This window comes from Chinchilla lanigera, unplaced genomic scaffold (genome assembly GCF_000276665.1).
Source record: "Chinchilla lanigera isolate Chin_1 unplaced genomic scaffold, ChiLan1.0 scaffold00030, whole genome shotgun sequence".
Classification (NCBI taxonomy): Eukaryota; Metazoa; Chordata; class Mammalia; order Rodentia; family Chinchillidae; genus Chinchilla; species Chinchilla lanigera.
Genome location: NW_004955431.1, coordinates 13,690,129 through 13,706,427, shown reverse-complemented (window position 1 = coordinate 13,706,427; position 16,299 = coordinate 13,690,129). Strand labels below are relative to the sequence as shown.

The window sequence follows — 16,299 nt, the reverse complement described above, 5'->3', positions numbered from 1 at the left end:
TCTCGTGTCTTACCTGAGCCGGAGGAGCAATTGGGCCCAGGATGGCATTTCTTCTCCTATATCCATAAACTTTCATCAGTAATAGGTTCTGTAACATTGAATTTTTCAAATGCATTCTCCAGTTCTCTGGCATTTGTGAATCTGAAGTCGAGAACTGCACTTCAGAGTAGGTGATGTTCAGTGTGTGGGTTCACATTTAGAACCCTGAATATTTTCACTCAGTCTTGTGAATTAACACACCTGGGTTTCTCCCCTTCCGGGAGACATCAGAGTCTTTCATCTACCTGAGTTTACCTTAGTTATAGCTCTCCACAGGATGACGTCTCTCCCTTTGACATCCCAGCATCCCCTGAACAGAGAGTATGGCTTGTGACCATCTGAATAACCAGGCCCTCCAAGTTTGATGAAAATCTTCCCAGTTGTTTGCTTGTGATACAGCAACAGTGCTAGAAAGTTTATTTTCCTAAGTTAGGCCAACGCTTCTGTGTCTTCTAAATTATTTTTCCACATTGATCTAAAAGCAAGCCAGGCTTAGCTTCTCTGATACACTTGTGGTTTAACTGTGTAATAATTGGTTCTTTTTATTGTCTACACATTGCCTCTTACAGAGAATGAACATTGGTTTGAGGGCATTCTTGGTCATAGCTGATAGCTTGCAGCAGAAGGATGGTGAACCTCCCATGCCGGTGACAGGAGCTGTACTCCCTTCTGGAAACACGTTGAGAGTAAAGAAAACATATTTGAGTAAAACGTTAACTGAAGAGGAAGCCAAAATGATAGGTGGGTTTCAAGTGTGTTATAGCTGAACATGAAGCCTTTAAAATCGCCATTAGAGGGCTGGGGATTTAGCTCAGCGGCAAAGCGCCTGCCTGGCAAGCGCAAGGTCGTGAGTTCGGTTCCCGGTACTGGAGAAAAAACAAAAAAAAATACAATAAAATCGCCATTAGATACTTACTTCTAATGAGATTTTTTTTTTAATTTTGTAAAAGTAGTCACTACTACTTTTGTAAAAGTAGTGTTAATTGGGTTGATTGATTCAAGCTGTGTTTATGTCTTACTGCCCTTTAAACTTCTTTTGAACTTCCTGGAAATATTTTGCCATTTAAATGTTAGACTTTTATTTGGATCTTTTCAACCCTTGGTTAGTGATTATCTAAATTTTACAGTAAATTCATAAGATAGCTGTGTGCTTTGGTAAAAACTCTTGTTCACACTTAGCTCATTTATTCATTCACATTTATAGTGTATTTCCTTTTTTTTCAATAACATTGATTGTAATTTATATTTTAAGCATGCGTCCACCCATAAAACACCGGGTTACACTGTGAAACTATCCACCTGAGTGGTTTTTTTTTCTTTTTAACTTAGCAACATAATGCACTTGTTTCTTATTAAGTACCCAAGATTAGAAACCTACTGCAAATTTTGGTAATATAGTTCTCAGACTATCTTGAGGACTACCTATGGGAAACACATGTGGGAGCTATGTACCCTAAAATATTTATCTTAAGTGTGTTCGGAAAACTTAATGTATGAACAATAATTTCTTGAGACATAAAAAGGTTTATTAGGAAGAATTTAAAGTACAATCTCAATGAAAATCGAGTACAGGCCCCCAGAAGAGAGACGTATCAAAGTCTGAGGCTAGGAATATTCATGCATTTTTCATGGTGAAAATCTGTGGCATTTGGGACTCTGTAAAAAGTTTGGGCTTGGTTTCCAGGAGAAAAGTGACGGCCCACACAGATAGAAGGATAATGGCTCATTTTACAGGTGAAAATTAGGGGCCCATCCCATTGTGTTTTTTAAGGTCAGATTTCTGCCCTTTAACTTATCTACTAAGCTAATTTATGGACTTAAAATACCTTAAAGAAAGAGATGAAGGGAGGGCAAGGAGGGGGAAAAGAAAAAGAATTAAGATGTATTAAGTATGTGTACCAACTCACCATGGGTGTAATCATATGTGTAAAAATATACTAATAGCAATTTTACAAAAAAAAATTAAGACCTAAATAAATTTTTTTTAAAAAGCTAGGCATGGTAGCACATACCTGCAATGCCAGCACTAGGAGGCAGAGGCACAAGACTTACGGTAAGTTCAAGGCCAGCTTGAAGGACTTAGCAAGATACTATCTCAAGAAAACTAACAAAGTTTTAAACTGATTTTTTCTGGCAGGAATTACAAACATGTACAAATAAAATGGGAAAAAAAGACCAAAAACAACTACAATTATCTATGTGTCCTTTTTACTTGTGTTTATTTCTTCTGTCCTATCTTACCCTCCCACCTTCATATTTGTTCCCTTATTCTTAAGGGGTAAAGAGGCATACAAAATATGTAGCTGGTTGGGCTCAGGGTAGAAACTGACCCTACCTAGGCATGGATCAAAAGTCTCATTCTGACTAATCTAAAGGAGACAAAGGAAAGATGGGTTTTGCTGTTGGATTACCCATCATCCTTTATAGCTTGAAAAAAAGGACAAGAACATTAGCCAGTGATAGAGCTTTTAACCTCATGTTGTAACAGTATTAAATAAACAGGGCTAAAAATTAAAAGCAAAATATCAGTGAATAGTAGCTCCGAGAGTTGTAGAAGTCATACAAAATTAGGTGGCGTTTGACATAATCCTTTCATCTTTAATATTAACTTGTTTTGTTTTTTTCCGGTACCAGGAATTGAACTCATGACCTTGTGCTTGCCAGGCAAGCACTGTGCCACTGAGCTAAATCCCCAGCCCCAATATTAACTTCTATTTGTCCAGCAATGTCAACCCAAGTATAGCAGCAGGGCAGGGAGGTAAGAGCATACAGAGTCCTCCCTGTTTCATCAATATGGAATCCAGTGTCCTCCTGCTTTAATTGTAGCAGTGGCCAAAAAATACACTAAATAAAGGGCCATTAAAACTGTTACTATCAGGCTTGGAACCTGGATCTGGCTTCTGTTTATAGAAGTGTAGACCTTTGGTAGTGGCCAGCTTCAGATAATAAAGTCTGGAGTAAATAACAGAAAATTAGCTCATACCATAAAAGTAACAAAGTCACTAGATTATTTCTAGATTATTTCTGTTAGTCACTAGACTAACAGAATTAGTCACTAGACTATTAGTCACTAGATTATTTCTGTTGGCATTCTTATACTATAGGGAAACCTATACACAAAGCCAAATCTTCCCCCGAAGGGTACTTGAAAGTGCATTAAAATAATATAATAGCAGTACACTAAAATAGGCTGAAGGACACATTTTTGGAAGAGCTAGTAGGACTGGGAATCATGACCTCTTATGGCTGTAGGTTAGAACATTATAGGTGTAGCTGGAGACTCCTCCATAAGGCTAGGGTGCAGTGTTTGGAGTCCCTTTTTATGTCTAGCATAACTTTCTCTTTCATGTCACTAGTAATTATTGCTTTTTTTTTTTTAGTTATATTTTCCTGCTGGGTGGTTAAGACCAAGTCAAAGAAAGACCCATGGCAATCAAAATTAATCCATGTACCTGTATTTGTCAGGGTCAGTTAAGGCCCCTAAGGAATTTTTTCAGCTATGTGAGGAACCCCTTAGCTCTTCCAGCTTTTCTTGCTACCACTGTGTCATTTTTCAGGATAAATCATGATCCTGCTTGACCATATGGCTTTCCTTGAAAGCATGCCCACCGCCCCCCGTGGTGACTCTTCTTTTTGAAAAATCCACAGTGGTTGACTTCAGACCTCTGGGGTCCAACAGTCCCCCTGCTTGGGGAGTTGGTGATTCATGGTTTCAGGGACCTTTCAGAGACCTCCTGTCATTCCTAGAGTCCTGGCTGACCTTGAAGGACAAGAGCAAAAATTGACTGTCCTCTTAGCCCTTTCATCTCCTTTAGCTTTAGTCGCTAAGCCTGGGCTGTTGCACACCCAGAAGGTCAGTTACACAGGTTTTGAAATGAGAGCAGTAGGTCTTAATCTTTTTATATTCCTTTCTGAGTATCAGGCACTTTGAAATATAAAGTACAACCAGAAAACAGCTACTTCTTCCATTAACGATCAATGTTAGCATTAGGAGTCAGTGTTATATTCTATCTGTCATGTAGGTGATGCTCTACCATCTTTTTGTTTTTTTTTTTTTTTTACTTTTAAAGAAAAACAACAACAACAACAATGAAGACACAAACAAAACAATTTAAAAAACAGTAGACTCAATACAGGATTTAAAAACAAAATGATAGCAATTAACAATGGTTGTTATATTACATGTTGTTATCTTCAACAAGGTTGCTCAGATTGCCACATGTACGAATACAAGATTGATCAAACAATTAAAGACAATAACAGGTAATAAAAAAGAAAACATTACAAACAATACAGAGCTTCATTAAACAAGACACTAGGAATTCAGCAGTGGTTGTTACATTGCATATTATTGTCTTCAAATTAGTTTTTCTGATTACCAGGTATAAGCATGCAAAATTGATGACCTACCATCTTCACATACCGTTTAGGTTGTTGCTTAGAAGTCATATTCCAAAGTCACAGTCCCACTGCCTCTTTACCTCCTGGAGCTGGCCTACCAAAGGAAATATCCCTGGACAGGGTCCAAGAAGGTCCCCAAAGCAGAGACAGGGAACCTTAATTACCCCACCCATGGGTCAGGCTGCAGTTTCACTGACTTCTACCACAGAAAAAGAAATTTCAGGACACATCAGTAAGAGGCACAAAAGATGCATTAGGCAGAATTTAAAGTACACGCTCACAGAAAATAAAATATAGGCCTCAAAAGAGGTGCTGGGAAATAATTATTAATAAATTTACTTCACTGTGTTTTAAAGGTATTTACTTTTGGCTTAAATATATATAATATATGAAATGTATATGCTGCATACATTTGTCTTCCATTTTAGGGCATTAACACTATTTAATGAAAGCAATAAAAATAGTGTAACTAAAATGCATTTTCTTTCATTTTAAAATTTGTGACGTGAAGTCATTTTATTTATTAATGAAAGGATGTATGTCTATTTCAAAGAATAATTTGAAGTTGTTAAAGTCTTAACCCAAAATGAGAATTTTCTTTTATTCATATAATCGCTAATGATAGTGGGTTTTCTTGTTAACAAAAATCTTAAAGATGCAAAACAAGCTACTTCCCTATTTTAATGGTTCTGTAAAATATTTCCCATTGAAGTATTAGAATTCTTAGTAATGTGATTTAAATGATTAATCGGTGAACACCTGCTGAGTGCAGGGCACCGTGCCAAGAGCCATCTAGTGAGAGACTGAATAACACGCAGCTCCTCTGTTCAAGGGAATCATTGACTCATAAGGTCCTTAGTAAAATATGTTAGAGAGAATAAATAAATCACGATATTCTTTAGTAGATTTAGTCAAAGATGTAAATATATGTTTTTCAGGCATGTCCTTATATTACTCTCAAGTAAGAAAAGCTGTGGACAACATTTTAAGGCACCTTGATAAAGAAGTAGGACGCTGTATGATGCTAACTAACGTCCAGATGTTAAACAAAGAACCCGAAGACATGATCACGTGAGTATACTGAGGTTCATTAACAGTGGCCCAGTAGGCAGAGGGAGGGGTTCTTCTCATTGGTTCTTCCCGTTTATTCTGTATTTTGCTTTGTCTTATCTTCTTAAAACCAGAAGTCTGAGAAGTGTTAAGTGTTAAAGATAGTGAAAAAATACTTGGACGTTATTTGAGTAGCTGTACAAATAAGGTCAAACCAGAGGTTGATCTGCTTTGGTTCTCAAGTGTCCTTAGGCCAGTCAGTTAGAAAACAGGGCCCAAAACTCATGTAGTAGTCCACGTACCTTTTTCAGATGTGACAGTGAGTTTGTAAACTATCACAACTCATGTGATAAAGTGACGTCCCCAATTTATAGACATTCTATCTTTATAACTCTCAAGGCCACTGGTTTCTAGTGACAGTTTTTGCTTAATAGTGTCTGCGCAACTGTGTCATAGATTTTAAGAAAGTGTAATACCAGCTGTTCAGAAACCAAAGCAGGAGGATAGTTACAAGTTCATGGCCAACCTGGGCATTGTAGTTAGTTCAAATCTAGCCTGAACTAGAGGAGCTATCACAGACTGATCAGGCCTGGAGTCTCCCAAATGTGTGGACAGTGAAGGCTTAAATAAAAGAGACAAGTGGTATGATTTTAGGGCTCCAGGAGGATCAAAATCCTCTAACAAAATTTGAGATTCTCTGGGAGGTGAGACAAAGAACTTCTCCGGGTGGCCCCTATTTATTCGATTTTCAAACAAAGGAGGGGAGTACTGAGGAAAGCGTGGGAATCTGAGCAGGACCTTGGGAATCAGTTCAGAGACTTTCCCAAGTAGTAAATTATGTCAATCAGGAGAACGACCTTATCTCTAGGTTGACATTTATTGTAGGAGTGTGGAGCCTGCAGCTGCATTCTCCTTTTAGTTAATTGTGATTGGAGCCAGACATCCCCTGCTGTGTCCTTATCTTGTCCTTTGAGGCATTAGGGCATCACAGGCCTCTTTAGGCCTCAGCCGGGACCAGTGGTTCATATAGGTTCACTTACTACAAATCTGCTGCCCATCTCCAGACAAGGGGCCTAGGTCTTGGACAGACTGACAAGTAAACACAGAAAGGCAGTTGGTTAATTTTAAATCCTGCTCAGAGTCAATTCATAGTGGTCTCCATCACAAGATCCAAAAAAAAAGAGAAAAATGATTTTAATGAACTGAAATAAAAACCATCTCCTCAAATCCCCACTTAAGATCTGTGACCATTCCTTGACTTTATATGGTTCATTCCAAACTTCTTCTGTCAGTATAAAATATGTAAACACATATTCCTACTACCAGTGATGGGATCACATCCCAATTACCCCAACATAAATTGAACATGCATGTGCCCCTAATGTAATGCACACCCCAGCTCAGCAACACAACATGCAACACAGCATACTGCACAGTGTCCAGTTTGGCCCCGTGATCAGTGGGCTGACTGGGAACTGTAGTCACTGCCCACTATCACCAGAGGGGTGGGGGTCATATGTCAGTAGTCTGGAAAATATCTAAGTTCAGGATCTGAGCATTTTCTACAGAAAGCAAGTTGCTTTTATACCATGGCAAACTCAAAATATCCTAAGTCTAGGGCCATCCGAACTTTTTCTGTTTTTTTCCAAAAATGGGATTATATAACACATACTATCCTGCAGGTTGCCAGCCATTTGACTTAAGTCACTTCCGACTCTTCAACCAAAGTAACTGAGTTGAGATTAACCAAGATTATTAACATCAAAGATATCATTATGGCTTTAGTTCTCAACTCAGAAGTTGCCAGATTGTCAATAAACATTTACCCATGGTATTCTATTCTCCTTGAATATATTAAACCATTTTTCATTTATAATGTAGAAGACATGAGAAATGCTTTTAAAATTCTGTCATATAGTTTTATCCTCTAAAAACAGTAAAGCAATGAAAGTTTTAAGAGACAATTATAACCAGTAAACATCCATAAGATAGGTTTAGAACTAAAATAATATATACAAAAGATGCAAGGTTAAATATAAAAATAGCCTACTTATGTTTTGATTAATGCCTTGTACTTTTTTAAATAAAATTCGTCTTTATTTTTTCCAGCTCACCCATTTTCAGACCCCCAAATAAGGCTAAAATATTTTTCCTGCTAGACTTGAAGGCATATCCCTGAGTGGAAAATAACCCGTTGCTTCCTTGCTTTAAAAAAACAAGATAAATATTAGGGAATCATATAAGCATTTAGGAGAAGAGGGTGGAGGCCACAGACACTAGTGGGAACGGTCGTCTGCACTGGTATTTGAGGTTGGTGCCGCACTCTCCCAGGCCCTACTTAGAATCTGAACTTGAACATTAAGTCTTCTGTGTGGCTAAAACTCCACTCCTCGTTTCTCTTGTGGCTAATGAGGCGGGGAGGGAGAAAGAATATCATAATTTTAACATGTTAATAAATTTTAAAAATTAATGTTAATTTAAGGAGTCACATGCTCCCCATAAAAGCATAGAGAGCGAAGACTGCAATTCTAAGAGGAAATTACATACCAATTAGTCTCTAATCTAGGCTCACTTTATCATCTTAAAAGTCTGGCAGAGTTTGCCTTAACTTTAAGCTAGCCAGGGTCATCTGTTTTCCGACAGATAAGAAAATAATCACAGCTGTTTAAAACATCTGGTGAGCAAGCTAGGAGAACAGTTAAATGCCTCGCTGTTACACATAAGCAATTAGCAATCGCCAGGCTGTAAGTCTGTGCAGCTATTGAAGGTGTCATTGAATACATCTCTCCTTCGGCTCATTGGAGACTACTGTGCCATGGCTTCCTCGCTGGAATTCACAAAAAGCTTATTCAGCAGGTCCATGGGAAAGGACAAGAAATAATCTTAAGGTTTCTGCAAAGGCAGAGTATTTTAGAAGTCAATATATATGTGTTTTTTTCTTCGTATGAACAGGTTTGTATTCATTCTTAACAAACTTACAAAACCGTGCTAGAAAACAATGTCACAGAGCAAGAGTGCTGTTTTATTACGATCATTAAATTATAGAGAGAATAGATTCTATTTGTTGAATTTCTATTCTGACCAGTTTGTTTCCCAGAAGAGATTACTTCTGTGCCACTTTGTATTTTCATTGTGTCTGTGTCCTACAATTGCATTTAGTACCAATCATATATTTATTCACAGAAAACTAAGTCACCAGTATTTAGATATGCAGCTTGGTATTTTCATTTAGGTCATTTGAAAGATGTAATGGATAGTTTAATTCTTTCATAAAGGTTTTTGGTACAATAAGTTGTGTTTTGTTTCAGTCACCTACTAAAACAACTAAACTTGAAGTAACGTCACAAAATACAGTTATCCCCTGGGAAATAACCCAGGGGATTATTTCCAGGATGCCACACTTGCCTGCAGATACCAAAATTCAAGATTATTCAAATCCCTGATATAAAATTGCGTAGTAGTTCCATACAGCTTCTATGCATCCTCTCTTATTTTCTGAATCATCCTGTGATTACTTATAATACCTAGTGCATTGTAAATACTACACAAATAGTTGTCATACTGTTTCTTTAAGGAAATAATGGCAAGGGAAAAAATCTGTACATGTCCAATCCATACACATTTTCCCCTCAGAATATTTTAAATCCACAGTTGGTTTTATCCGTGGATACAGAGCACTGACAGAATACATTTTTCCTTTACATTTCCCAACAACGTAGAAGGCATTATTACCATTGAACATTAGTATTCTGTGGAACGTAACAAGAGAGAAGGATTCTCCATAGAGATCAGTGTAATTTTAACAGTCAGAATTTCAGGATTTTGCTTGTCACTACAGAGTACTTAATTTTTAATAAGAAAGCTAGAGGCGCTAGGGCAGTGATGGCGAACCTTTTAGAGACAAGTGCCCAAACTTCAACCTAACACCTACTTATTTATTACAAAGTGCCTCATTGCAATTAAACCTGAATACTGAGGCTTTAGTTTAGAAAAAACAACTCATACATTAGCATCTTTTGTCTGAAAAACGTCTGAAAAACAAATAATATATGCCATAGGTTTGCCACCGTTGCTCTAAAGGAAAAAGCTAACTTATCAGGGAGAAAAGTTTCCAGGTCTCACACTGGTAAAAGGTACCATTCCTTATGCATAGTAAAATCTAGCTCAATGGGAAAGCCCTGGTTCAATCCCAAGTATCACAGAATAAATCCTATCTCTTAAGACTGAATGTAGGGATGACTTTTAACGTCTTTCTTCATGCTGATACATTTTGACATTTCTGTGGTTCTGGTGTTTTAATTGCAATTCACAGGAACCAAATACCACAGAACCCAACCGAATGGCAAGCCTATGGTAAAAAGCTACTGATATCAGAATTTCAGAAATACATAGCTCTGTCTTAACATTTAAATTTTTAAATTATTTCCTTAGAACCACTCAACCTGTAAAAGCCATGAACACTGGATTGTGATTCAGAAGACATGGATCAATTTCTAGTCTTTGGCCATGTATTTAATGATTTTTAAAATTTTTTTCTCAATGATTTGACCTATGTTTAAAATCTGTCTTCAAATTCTAGGGGTGAGAGAAAGCCAAAAATAGATCTTTTCAGGACCTGTGTTGCTGCTATTCCTCGGCTACTTCCTGATGGGATGTCAAAACTTGAACTTATTGACTTGCTGGCCAGGTAGGTGAGAATGTGCTGGATATTGTTTGACCAAAATAATTTCAATCCTTTTTTGTGATTTTAAAAAAGAGTGATCAGCATTTACAATTGGCAAATATTTACTGAACAAGGCATTATTCAAGGTTCTATGTATAGGCAGGAAGGAATAAAGAAAAAAAATTTAGGAGGGGTTGAATCAAGGTCTTACTATGTAGTGTAGGTTGGCCTTGAACTCACTATGTAGTCCAGGGTAGCCTCCTGCCTCAGCCTCCTGAGTGCTGAGATTACAGATGTATGCCACCATACCCGGCTCAAGAAATATTTTAACTTAATTTTTTCTCTGTGTTCAGGGAGTTTAAAATCCAATTTAGAAAGAATACATAAGTAGAGCAAAAAACCCAAGAGCTAGAACTGTACAAATTAATGTGACAAAAAGTAGACACCTAAAACCAGTAGGTCACTCTGGACTGAGGCAGAGGAACCCAGGAGAAAGCAGAATTTCAACTGCTCTTTAAGGGGAGGGTAGAATTCACAAAGGGAAGGGGAGTAAAAATGACTGAAAAGTTCGTTCAGGATCTGACCTCCTGGTGGTCTGAAAAATGTTGGGAAGTAGGGGTGCCTAAACTAGTTTCAGCATTTCAGAAAACTGCCATCGTATTTATCACTCCCACCATTCTCCATAAGAATGCACAGTCTGAGACTCTAATATTATTTGCTTTGAGTGAAATTAGCTTATTATGCTTAGTAAGCTTGACTTTCTCCTGTTGATCTGAAGCTCTAGTTACCTGCTAGGCATGTCTTCAATTTAAAGATCAAAAATGACCTATTGCCTAAAGGCAGTGTAGAAGGCAAGATTACTAGACACATGGTGTATGAGGAAGAGCAAAAGTCATCACTGGTTTGGGGAAAAAAAAGAAAGAGGAAAGAGTTTGGAAACCCAGTGATGAATGGAAATAAAAATAAGACTGGAGAGGTTAAATTTTCAGTAAGTCTTAAGTATTAACAAAGGCATGTGGGTAGGTGAAATTTTACAGGGGGGGAATAACACGATTTAAATTGTCATTTGAGGCTGATTAAGGTGATAATGGTAGAGTAAAGGAAACCTTGGAGAAGGATAACAAACATTAATGCTGAGGGAACAGAAGATGCGCCATGTGTAACCAAGGTTACTGCATTGTCTGGCCTTTAGAGAGCACCCTTCCCATCCATACCAAGTAAATAACCTAAGCCCCTTCCAGGCCTATGCCCTCCTACGGACATCCAGTCTGCATCCCTCTGTTGCTCACCTCTGGCTGTGGTGTAACAGCTTTCATGGTCCATAATCCTTCCCTTCCTCTTCCTGGTACCACTAACACGAGAATTATACTGGATGTAAAAACTACCGAAGGTCCATTAGCTTCCAGACATGTGCCCAAGCCTTCTGCCCTTCTGTCTGGTATTTATCACCTACCATTATCCGCGACCTTCAGCCCAGGATCCTTCTACCTGTTGCATGCTTAGGACATACTGTAAGGATACAAGGTAATAAGCAGTTATCACTTAGGCCTTTGTGAGGCCTACTAACCAGCCTAACAGGGAAACAGGAAGTCAGAGGCCGAGAGACAGAGTAAGCCTGGCTTACAGAACGGGTTCCAGTTTTGGATCAGGAGACCCAAGAGGAACAAAGTGTAGATTTCCAAAGACACAAGGATTTGATGGAGGTGGAAAATAAAGAATAAAGAGTTTAAGATACTGTAGGTATCGTCCACACTAGTATTGAGTCTTCTGATCTAAGAGCAGAAACTGAAAACAAAGTGAAACTGAGACAAGTGTCAGAATGACCTGAAAACATAAAGCAGTCTCCCCTCAGTTTTCCACGGACCAGAGTAGATAGCGCTCCCATGGAGAAGGGCTTGCTGAAGGAAAAGCCCGGATGTGGCTGGGGCGGGGGGGCGGGGCATGAGGGGAGACTGAAGCGGAAGGAAAGTTTGCTTTATTGGGCAAAGGTCCAGTTTGTGGTGATATACCCTAAGGCCTTTGAAATACTAGGGTTTTTTAGAGGGCACACAGCATTTTGGTAGTCTCTGGTGCTGTTTTGCAGTAAATCTGTGTGGAAGGCACTTGCCTCTGGAATCACCTCGATAGCCTGTCCGGTGACACTGGAATCTGCAGACCGTGGTGCCAGGCACGTGGGGAGAGAATTCTGTTAGACATAGTTGGAATGTCAGTGCTATTTATAGCATATCCTGTTTATTATCATGTACATTCTTATGAAGCCCAAAGCCATTAGTACAGTTTTTTTATGAGGAAAAAGACAAATAAATATTGAAAACTCAAGAAAAGGCCCGGGCTGTGTCAGAACTTCATGAAGAAGCCTTTTTCATCAACTTCAAAAGAAACCAGAGGCTGTTCTCGGGGGTGGGGGATAACTAGAGCGTGGGACCTGAGAAAATGAGCTTATTCGGATCCTTACTGAGGGGCAGAGGACAAAAGTGAAATAAATCGTTCACCCACAACAAATGTGGGTTTTAAATGCCACAGAAGTCCTCTATCACTTTGTGCCCCCTCAATCTAGTTGCATTTGGATTAAGTTGACTTTAGGCAGTGTTTATGGTCCAGTCAGAGATGAGACCTTTGATTTCAGACAGTTCACACCCATATCTGTGGTGAATTTTTACTTGAAATCTTGGTTTTCCTTAAAAATTTGAGAAAACAAGACCAGTGTTCCCTCAGGCTTGAGTCCCTTGGCCCAGTTCCCCCTGAGGAGTTTCAAGGATGTCCCACATAATCTCCAGGAGGCCCCTTCCAGCACTTCTGGTAACAACTAAATACCACAAACATTCCAACCCTCGACTGGTGCCGGTGTGCTGAACCTGACGGCGGTGTTTGGAAGGCAGCAGCAAGCCTCCTTCTCCAAGCAGCCTGTAATGGCTGAGGGTGAGGAATCGTTCCTGGCGGGTTCGGTAGAGGCCACATAGGCCTTCCTGTTTCATTCTCAGATCCCTGATTATCCTGCTTTCCTGCCCTTAGCAGAGCCAGCTCTGCTGGGCTGTCTGGGTTCCCCAAGGATTTTCCACAAAAAAGGAGAGTTTACCTCTCTTCGCATTCACCGTCTCTCTTCCTACCTTCCAAGCTACGTCCTGCTGCATCGTTTGACCACAGGAAGGATCTTTTCCCAAGAGTCCTGTCATCTGTCACGTCTCACCACACTATATGTGCACTAAGGGTCTTCTGCTCAATACTTACCCTCCCCTGTCAAAATGCTACTTCATTCATGGAATAACCCATTGCATGGGGTTGTGAGAACTAAATAATGCATATGATCACTTAGCAGAGTGCCTAGCACACAATAAGCTCTCAGCAAATGTTAGTTATTATTTTTAGGTATCTTCACATTTGAATAATATATACCGTGTTATACATTTCATATACATCATATTAGGTAAACTGGGAACATATTCATCTCTATTTTTAGTCCATGAGACTGAACATCAGAGGAATAAAACTGGTTACCTAAACTCATAGAATTTTCCTAAAACCAAATATAATTTCTTGTATTCAAAGTAACCATATCTTTCATGCAGTGATTACTTACAATTTGTGGAAATGTCAGGGCTAGTGCATATGCGATTCTAGATCTTCTATGGTATCTGAAATATATTAACTATTCTGCTTTTGCTTTTCAGCATATGTTGGCGTTCTGCAAAGTGATTAGTTCTGTGTAGCTGTGAGGACTGGTGTCAGTTTTGTATTATTGCCTCAGTCATTCACTTAGTCTGATTTGTTTTCATTGAGATGCAGTTCAAAGCACTGCAGATAGGTGGAAGCCCATTGTCAGTGCCCCCAGAGGGGAAATTGCCACCACTCCTGATGCACTAGTGCAGTAATGAACGGCCAACCCACTTGCAAGCCCTCTCTTTTGGGCACCCTCATCTCTTCGGCTTCATTTTCACTGCCCTGTCACGTCTTCCTAATAACATTTTGCTCATCTTGCCATAGTTTCTCCTGACTGACCTTTTCTTTAGGATATGGTTTGTGAATTTGAAATCGCCCCTTTCATTTGCATAACAGATGAACAACCGTGTTATTATAAGTTACTAAGCTGACTCTGAAGCTCACCTATGTGGAGCTGGTTTGCATTAAAAGTCATTTGTCTGATATGACATAACCAAGAAGGTGGCCTTGTCCAAGCTCAGGTTTTTCCGTGTTTTAGAAAGTGTCCTGACTTATTCAGGAACAACCTGACACGAGCAGTACATGCCCTTGGGGTCATGCCACTTGCTGCCTCTGATCAGTGCAGACAGGGCTCCAGGACCAGTCGCAGCAGCACATGGGACCTGTGCAGAGTGCAGCTACATGTTTGCCTGCTGGTCTGAGAGTCCATCCCACAGTGGGTTTGCTCCTTGCTCCTGATGCCAGCTGACTGTAGGGACAGGTACAGCTGATGTTGTAATATTTAGAGTCTCTTAGAGTGTATTTCACTGCTGTGTCCCTTTGGAGCTCTTTTAAGGCATCTCCATGGTTTTATTTTGTGTGTAACCATGTACCTGAGGCTCTGTTGAAGGCTTCTGAAAACCAGATCAGCATATTGGAAATTTTGCTTGGGTGTCCCCCAGATTTCTCAGACCTCCTCACAAGTTGCTTTTCTTAAAGTCTCTCTACTCACTTTGAACTCCTGCCACCAAACTCTCTTGAGGGGCAATTTTTAAATTAAAATTGTAGTCACTTATTTTGTGGTCAAGTGTTGCTTGCTCTTCCTTTTGTGGCCCGGTTTCTCCATGAAGTGTTCCATGTAAAATTGGGGGGGCTGCTCCTTCCTCATGACATCATTTTTGGACAAGGAGACCTAAAAGGATTTGCTGCTTCCCTGTGGATCTTGAGTACTGAGGGTGGCTGATTACCTTTTTTCACTGAATTTTGAGTCTTCTTTGTAGTTAGCTTTTTTTCCCTATTTCGTGTTTTACTTTTTTTTTATTTTAAAGATAAAAGAACAGAAACATATTAACAAACACACATACATTTACAAAATAACACAAGAACAATACAAGCAATAATTTCAGACAAGTGATAAGAAATTAATAATGGTCGTTGTATTACATATCGATATCTTCAAATTGGATACTCAGATAAACAAATATAGGCACGTAAGATTGATCAAACAAACATTAACTGTTCCTTTCAATAAAGCAATAAAAATCAATAGTACAACTATGTTAGCTATCCTGTGTATACATATACACGTATTTTTCCCTTCTTTCTTTTCTCTTTTTCCTCATCCCAGTTGTTCTTTCCTATTGAGCAGTTTCCTTTCATTGCACAATATGTATTGTACCTCCTAGATTTTATTCACTCTTTCAGGTTCTTACACTAGTGAGACAATATAGTATTTACACATGCAGGTCTTGTTTATTTCACTTCTGTGTATGGTCTCTAGCTGTGTCTGTTTATCTATAAAAGCCTCGAGTTTAGAACCAACATTGTGAAAATGGCCATACTCCCAAAATTGTTGTACAGATTGAGTGCAATTCTAATTAAAATACCATTAGCATACCTCAAAAATCTAGAGAAAACATTCCTAAAGTTCATCTGGAACCAGAAGAAACCCAGAATAGCAAAAGCAATGCTGGGCAACAGAGACAAGTCGGGTAGCATCACAATCCCTGACTTGAAATTATACTACAAAGTTACTGTGATAAAATCAACCTGGTACTGGCAAAAAAGCAGACTTGAGGATCAATGGAACAGACTAGAAGCAGCCGCCACAACCATAAACACACTCAGCCACCTGATCTTTGACAAAGACACCAAACAAGTTCACTGGAAGAAAGATAGCCTCTTTAATAATTGGAGCTGGAAAAACTGGCTTGCTACATGCCAAAGACTGAAACTAGACCCATGTTTATCACCGTGCACCAAGTTCAAGTCAAAATGGATCACAGATCTGAATATGAAAACAGAAACACTAAATCTACTGGAAGAGAAAGCAAGTAAAAATCTTAAAGACATAGGGGTAGGCAGAGACTTCATGAACAAAATCCAAACTGCACAGGAAATACTTCAAAGAATAAACAACTCATCCTACTGAAAAGTTTTTGTACATCTGTTTCATGTTTTATATAAATCTTAGGTGTCTCACAAAATGATCTTTGGTTATCTGCTTAAAA

At 38.9% G+C, this 16,299-nt stretch overlaps 1 protein-coding gene across 6 annotated transcripts in view; it reads left to right on the top strand.

The window, feature by feature from the left end:
* Nucleotides 1-16,299, top strand: part of Fry (furry homolog (Drosophila)) — a 341,220-nt gene that overhangs the window by 196,908 nt on the left and 128,013 nt on the right. For all 6 annotated transcript variants that reach the window (XM_005387722.2, XM_005387724.2, XM_013515820.1 and 3 more), the window contains exons 15-17: nt 609-780; nt 5,379-5,511; nt 10,070-10,177. In XM_005387722.2, coding sequence (XP_005387779.1) covers nt 609-780; nt 5,379-5,511; nt 10,070-10,177 — 413 coding nt within the window. The remainder of the gene's footprint in view (nt 1-608; nt 781-5,378; nt 5,512-10,069; nt 10,178-16,299) is intronic.